The 7,774-nt window shown below is 37.2% G+C and overlaps 1 protein-coding gene across 1 annotated transcript in view; it reads right to left on the bottom strand.

Annotated features, from left to right (window-relative positions):
- The window catches only part of LOC106107799 (dynamin), a 21,762-nt gene that overhangs the window by 6,317 nt on the left and 7,671 nt on the right, over window positions 1–7,774 (bottom strand). Inside the window, exons 6-16 of the mRNA XM_013288803.1 lie at window positions 7,591–7,601; window positions 7,164–7,373; window positions 6,286–6,493; window positions 5,586–5,723; window positions 4,921–5,078; window positions 4,249–4,355; window positions 3,496–3,683; window positions 2,721–2,840; window positions 2,120–2,155; window positions 873–1,082; window positions 45–353 (exon numbers count right to left, since the gene is read on the bottom strand). Of these exons, the coding sequence (XP_013144257.1) occupies window positions 45–353; window positions 873–1,082; window positions 2,120–2,155; window positions 2,721–2,840; window positions 3,496–3,683; window positions 4,249–4,355; window positions 4,921–5,078; window positions 5,586–5,723; window positions 6,286–6,493; window positions 7,164–7,373; window positions 7,591–7,601 (1,695 nt within the window). The remainder of the gene's footprint in view (window positions 1–44; window positions 354–872; window positions 1,083–2,119; window positions 2,156–2,720; window positions 2,841–3,495; window positions 3,684–4,248; window positions 4,356–4,920; window positions 5,079–5,585; window positions 5,724–6,285; window positions 6,494–7,163; window positions 7,374–7,590; window positions 7,602–7,774) is intronic.

The following is a 7,774-nucleotide window of genomic DNA, read 5'->3' as shown; positions in this document are numbered from 1 at the left end:
CATCATCATTTAACCGTCGTCTATATCCAATTCCCATTCCTTGCGTCATAGGAGAAGGGGAATATAATTAGACCTACGATAGTGTGACTTATGAAGCGCAATGCGGTGTGTTGTGTACCTTGCTGCACGGGCGTGGCGCGGCGCGGGCCGCCGGGCGAGGGCGGCGAGAGGCGCGGGTTGGAGTCGAGGCGGCTCTCCAGCCAGTCGTTCTTGACGGGCGGCGGCACGGGCGTGCTCACCGTCGCCATCGACACGTCGCCGATGATGCGCAGCGCCTCCTTGCACGCGTGGTACATGCGCAGCATCTCCTCGCGCTTCTGCGCCTCCTCCGGCGACTCCTCCATCATTTGCGACTGCACACATACAATATTAGCAGACGCCATCCATACAAACATTTGTATCAATATGCGAACAAACCTTATTAAAATCACTTTTCAAAACAGCGTTTTTCTCCACTTAAAAGGTCGTCTATAGCCCATTGAGCGGTTGAAAACGCATGACTTTATTCTTAAGTACAAGAGACATACAGCCAAGTTCTAAAACGAATCTAAAATACTTCGCTTCACAGGCGCCGCTTACAATATGATAAACGTCAAAATTATAAAGGTATTTGGAATTTAAGCGGGGCCTTATAAAATGCTATAATAATAAAATACATGCGAAAGTTTAGATAGATGGATGTTTGTTAGAGTTTGTAGCCTAAACTGCTCCTGCTAAGGTCGGATCTCGATAAAATTTTGCATAGATGTATCGGATAGTCTAGAACACATAAATTTACTTTTTTTAAATTCCTAGCGGACGTAGTCGCTATAACTAGTACAATATAAATGTCGTTCCAATATTCGGCCTACAGTAACTGGGTGAAGCAGTACCTGGTCTCCGGAGGCGTAGAGGTGTGCGAGCAGCTCTCCGTTGATGAAGTCCTTGGCGTTGTTGATGATCATCATCATGATGGTCTTGGGCACGAGGTCGCGCGTGGTCTTGGTGACGATGCGCATGTACGAGTCCACCAGGTTGCGGATGGTCTCCACCTGCCGCTCCAGCTGCGGGTCCATGCTGCTGGAGCCCGCGCTGTCCGAGTTCTGGAAATACCATAGTCTGACATTAATATCACAGTAGAAAAAATCTGATAAATATGTTTACATAGTTATTTTGTATAGTTTTAGTACGTTATGTTTGTATTGGTACTGTCTCTTGTGTTAATTTGATTTTTATTGTGATCCAGATTCCAGTGTCTGAGGCTTTTTTATAAATTCCCAACCTCTGTCCGTTTATTGTGATGTAACTGAAGTCATGAGCAATCTATACAATAAATTTATTTCCCGGGCCAATTCGGTTCTTTACTCTTTGTAGTAAAACGGCTTTATATCCAGTATGTGTTGTCTGTATATTATTATTTGTATAGTATCATAGCATCCTCTATAAAAAAAACATTTCTACATTTTGTTTACAACTAGATGTCGACCACAGAGTTATTTAACTAATTTTCACTATAAACAATAAAGACCTTCACCATAAACAAGTCGATGTCTAGTTGTTCACTTGCACTCAGAACTAATACTTTTAACAATCTATAGTTGAATTTGCACATGTTAAAGCATTATGAAACACAATTATTAAAAAATTAATTTAAAAAAATGTTAAAAAAAATTAATAACCTAATCCCTGACTTATTGCCGTGCTCAAATATACTAGGTTTAATAATTACATTTCACTTTACGACTTCATTATTATATTATTAAATAGTTTATTGAATATTTCTATATTTTTCGATAAAATCAAAATAGTACAATTGAGCAGTACAAGTAGTTGATATTAATTTTCAATGTTATGTTATGTTTTGTTGTGTTAATTTTACTCACCACAATCCAGATATGCAACAACTCTAAAAGTGCTAAAAGACTCGACCACAACCAAAATGTTATATGAGCCGGAATGAATAAAACTTTATAAAGCTTTTTACAATCTCTACAATAAAACAGTAAGAGATATAGCCAATTAAATAAATTGCTCATGCAATTTAATGTATTGTGCGATTAGCTTAGATTTAATCAAAAGATAAAACCCCCTAGGCATTTCTCAAATCCGGCAAACAAGCTCTGAAATACTAATCACTTACTTTCTTACTGTCAGCCGACCCAAGAGGTAGAAATAACTAAAAAAAATAATAAAAAGTAAAAACATAAAAGTGGAAACAAAATTTGAAAAAAATATACAAATTCCTGCTCATACAAGATTTTAACTTACATTAAAATGTTAGCGTGCATTGAGTGTAAAAGTGCCACATTAATGACATATGTATAGTTAGCGCCTGCGAACAAGCTATGATACATGTATTTCAAGAGACCCCAAACGCTTCTTTCAACAGCTCTATCAAATTTACACAACTCTTGAAATTCATTATAAGCGAAACTCAACAATAACATTGTAACTAAATGACTCCGAATTGATTTAAAAAGCCTACAATGACAAACCTCTGTTCCTTCGCCCTGTAGCATGACAGAACAACACATTAATTTAAAAACATAACGGAGGCATTAACACTTTATATACATGTTGTTACACACAATTATACTTATTATAATAAATGCTAATCAAGATAAGGTATAGATATAGTTGATAGAGGCGTTTTTAGAAGAGAATAAAATATATAGTAATATTAGAAATAGGAAAAAAAGGAAGCAGAAATAAGCCCATAGTGTGAATAGATAATATCTTACCTCATCTCCGTTGGCTGCTTCGGAGGTCTTCTCCGGATAGACTCCTGCACGAAGGAAAGACGCCTTCCAGGAGTCCACGTCGTCCTGAGTCTCACACGACAACTCCAGCTGCTTGTAGTCCTGATATAACACTCTTATTCATTAACTGTCATAACTATTAAATAAACTAAATTTTGTAAAAAAAAAGTAGCATATATGTTTTTCCGGACTATGTTCTTTATTAATCCATTTTACGCAGTGATTCTTATTACTCGTAGAACCTCTGTATCGATAAATCTTATCTGGTTTCGAACTGTGAATCTTTAGAAGGCCATAGCAACACCCAATACAGACCCAATTGACTTTGCCTGAGAGGACTGGAGATACATAGTAACAAACAAACATTCATCCATCCATCTATCATCCATAAACTTTGACATTTATAAAGCTAACAAGTAGTAAAATCTATACACTATACTAATATAATGTCAGCAATTACAGCATATTTTTGAATAATTATTTCTTTAATAAAAAGCCCTACACTTACGTCACGCTTTAGGCTATATATTTTCACGCCATTAAACCATACCAGACCATAAGTTGCTGCCAACATCAAGAAAGTAAGACCGCCAAGATTTGTCATGGCATTTTATTTTACATTTTCTATTGATAATTTGACAAATGTAAACAATAAAATAATAATTTCATAATTCCATGCGGATGAAGGCGGACAGGAACAGCTAGTGTGTTATGTAAAGATTTAGAAATGTTAATATTTCATGTATGGTACTCGTACCTTATATACGTTCCTGCCCTCAGGGTTGAACAAGGCGAACATGTGGCGACGCGACATGAAGCCCTGCTCGAGGTCGCGCAGCTTGAGCCCGTCCAGCGGCAGCATGTACTTCTTCTCGCGCTCCTCCTCGTCCTTGTACCACGAGATGCTCTCCGACGTCAGCACGAACCAGTAGTCGCGAGACCCGCCTGCAAACATATCTGCTACTTACCACGAATATTGGTAAGAACCATTTCGTAAGTGATCGACAAAATTCCACACAAATTTTTGTTAATTTATGAATACACTAACTTTCGCATGCGACTCCGTCCGCGTGAAGCCTATGTGTTCTTCCAGACTATGTCCTACATCTATGTCAAATTTCATCGAAATCCGTTCAGCCGTTTAGGCTACAAACTAACAAACATCCATCCATCCAAACTTTTGCAGTACTAACATATTTGTAAGATTATCGCAATTGTCAGGCATATATAAAGTTTGTATATCATAACACTTTCGGAGGTCTACAATACCAAATAAAAATTAAGAAAAACAGTTAGTTGAATGAAATAATATAACTCGTAATTGATCAGGTCGTTCAGGTCATTGATTTTGTTTAGATAAATGTTAATAAAAATATTTACATTTATATCAGATAAAAAATTTAAACTCAAATTTTCTTATCGCAATATATCTTTTGTTATCAGTGGTTCACCTGAGATAGTACAACCAAACATTAAGAAAAACAATGCGTTCAAGTAATAAAATGTGTACCTTTCATAATTCCGAGGTTGTGGATGCACATGTAGCCCTTCCTTATCACCTGGTTGCCAAGTGTGCGGTGACCAGATTTCACTGCATTCTCAGACTGATTCTGAGCACTGCAACAAATTACATACATTATGTTTAAAGGTAATTTTTTAAAAGTCTACAGCGTCTATAGAATCTATTTGGTCATATTTTTGATGAGATAGGGGTTATTTTATTTTAAATACTAGTTGTCGCCCATGATCATTCGCGCGGGATTTAAAAAACTTTTAGTAGCCTGTGATCCAGACTATATTCTACATCTATGCAAAAAATTCAGAAAAATTCTTTCTGGAGATAGCTGGTAACAAACATCTATCTATCCATCAATCTAAACTTCGACATTTTTAATATTAGGAACAAGTAAGATTATTAGATTTATGTCATTTAAGTAAACTATATTTTAACGATTACAGGTAAGTCGAACGACAAGTCTACCCTAGTTTCGGTTCAATACAACAGTGGAATATCGGGTTTGGAATGTATGTACTAAATCGGTAATCCCGTACTTTTAACATCATCATCATCATCATCTCCCCTGCCTTATCCTACTCCCGTAGGGTAGGCGCACCGGCTTTTCGTCCTCCAAAGCACTCTAGGATCCCGTACTTTTAACAATAAAGCTATTTGTTCCCATACTTGGCGAATCCTATAAAGTCTTCATGGTTGGTGTTCATGTAGGCGAGCTCGCAGTCGACGAGCAGCACCAGCTGGTCCTTGCACTGCTGCTCGCGAGACCGCACGTGCGACATGATGATGCGCTCCGTCTCCTCGCGCAGCCGCGGGTAGCGCGACATCTGGACACAAGTATACCTTCAATATATCTCAATATTGACTCTATGATCACTAAGCAGCAAGAGATAAGTTTTTTTTTTTTTTTAAATTAGGACTGAAAGTAATATTCGGTTATAAAAGCGATCGACCTAAACTTTGACTATATATAAAACTTGGTGTTGTTTTTAGTTAATTTTCGGCAGTAATCGATATTCGATCAAAAAAGAGATTTGAAAATTGTCTGTATGATGATCAGCAAGTGACAAGAGCTGGTATTTTTTTTAAATTACGGCCGAAATTAATATTCGATTATAAACGAGATCGATCTAAACATTGATTGTAATAATCACTATTCGATTATATAAGAGATCTGAAATTTGACTATATGATGAGCACTAGCGATAAGAGCTTGGCTTTTTTATGTTTTACTATCTGGAGACAAATGTCGAAGCATAAAAATTAAACCAAAACATTACATGACCTTGTGTTTCATAAAACTTTTTAATTTCCGCGTTAGTGTTGAAACTCACCCTTTCAGTGCAAACACGAACAACATTGGAGAGTTCCTGCACGACGAGATCGACGCACTTGAGGCAGGGCTCCTTTAGCCGGGAGATCTGCTTCTTCACGATGGCTTCGAACGCCATGTCCGGCGTGAACAGACCCACCTACAAACACCAATAAATAGTTACATGCATTTTTCAATATGAAATATCTTAACTAAATAAGCGCCAATAGCCGGTTAAGGATCTCCGATCACGTGGTCGAGGGTTCAAATCCCATCATTCAATTATTGTAGTAAACTATTCCAAGCACTAGCCTAAGGCTTAGTTTGAATTGTTACAGGAAATATTATTAAATGAACAAATATCTGCTTATATTAAAATAATAATAATTTTTAGGACCTTAATATTGTTAAGAAGAAAATTAGAATTGGCGCAACACTAGATTATCGGCGTAAACGTTACGTCCCTACCTGACAGCTGTCAATGTCATTAGAAGGATTGGGATATTCGCGCGCATTCCTGGCGAGTTTTTAGTCGAGTATTTTAATTAATATCGCTAGGTACAATTATATTCATTGTTTAAAAATATATGGCACATGTAGTCTGGATTCTTAGCAACGATGACATCATCTCTGAGAGATATCAGTGGGCCAAAATATTTAGCCTAAAAACCTGAACTAAATAGAAAAATGAAAATATACAAGTATAAATTCTAAATACATACCCTAATACCGTGTATATTTCTGATAGCGAATGCTATCTCTCGCCGAAGCTCTTTCTCGTCGATCTCCATTTTGACGATCTCGAATGGGAACCGCTCGTGGAAGAGGCGATTGATCTTAGCTCCGCCGGACAACTCGTTGGTATTGATCTGCGCTGATCCAGAACCTTCGATAGTCTTCTCGAACTCCGTCTGGAGTTGCTGGATCATTCTGGAAATAGACACATATTTTTTGGTCTCGTACTATTTTAACCTGAAGAAACATGATTGATTTGTAAGTCTAGTAAATTTGCTTTTTGTCGGATAAATTATAATATAACAAAACATAAATAACATAATAAAATATTAAAAATGCAGGGAATGAAAGTACATGTAGTTAAGGAATGTTAACAATAGGAAAATCACATCATCGTGATAATCATTGCACAGGAATTAATCTATTGTTTAAAAATGTTTGACCATTGAGTTCATCCACACATACCATATCAACATCCTCATATTCAAGTAAATACATAAATTATAGTAAACAAATCAATTATAAACAAGTTTTTTAAACGTAATTAAAAAAAGACATACACTAAATTGTAAGGGAAACTAAATATAACATTTATAAGAAAATACGATAAGGACATATGAGTTATAGAAATGTTAAGGCCGAATACTGAAACGAAATTTAAATACAAATTCATAAATGATAAAGCCACGATTAAAATCGACGTCTAACAGATTGTAAGAGATTACAAAGAGAACTATTTAAGAATTGTTTCAGTATTCTGCCATAGCTTAATAGGTTTAATTGCGTAAAAGAAAAGTCTTACAAATAAAGTGGAAAAGGAACCATGTATTACAGATTACGAATCTATAAAGGTTATGTGACTTACTGCAGCATAGCCTTGGTCTTGATGGATGGGTCATCAGGCCTGAAGTGCTTGTACTGGTCGACGTCCTTCTCCAGCGCGAGGAGTTGCTTCTGCAGCTTGTCGCGCAGGCCGGGCAGCGTGTCGCGGATGTGGTTGGTGAGCTGCTGGTTCAGCACGCGCTGCAGGTACGGCGTGCCCAGCCGGTCCGCGATGTGACGGTACGACGGGTGACTGCACATACATCATCAGCACTATACTTCCCCATTCAGAAGTTCGGAGCCTAAGGGTATAAACGTTACCCCCTGCGCATTGACTTCACATATATCTATGTATGTATGACGTAATCCTTCACATTAAGAACATCGGGAAAATGTACATGTGAAAGTTAAAATTGAAAAACATATCGGTACATGGTCGGTATCAAAGCAAATACTTGCAGATTACAAACCAGAGACTCCCCTGAACCCATAATTTAAACTAGTAATTTCTTTTGACTTTTGTTACTTTATGTGTGTAGAATTTGCAATATGAACGGCTGAACGAATTTGGATGAAATTCGGCATAGAATAGGCTGCAAGAACCTATAGGCTACTTACTTTTGTTTATTTAATATCACGCGGACGAAGTTGCGG

This window comes from Papilio polytes, unplaced genomic scaffold (assembly GCF_000836215.1).
Source record: "Papilio polytes unplaced genomic scaffold, Ppol_1.0 DF821845.1, whole genome shotgun sequence".
Taxonomy (NCBI): domain Eukaryota; kingdom Metazoa; phylum Arthropoda; class Insecta; order Lepidoptera; family Papilionidae; genus Papilio; species Papilio polytes.
The sequence above is the reverse complement of the archived record's forward strand: the minus strand, read 5'-3'. Positions and strand labels throughout refer to the sequence as shown.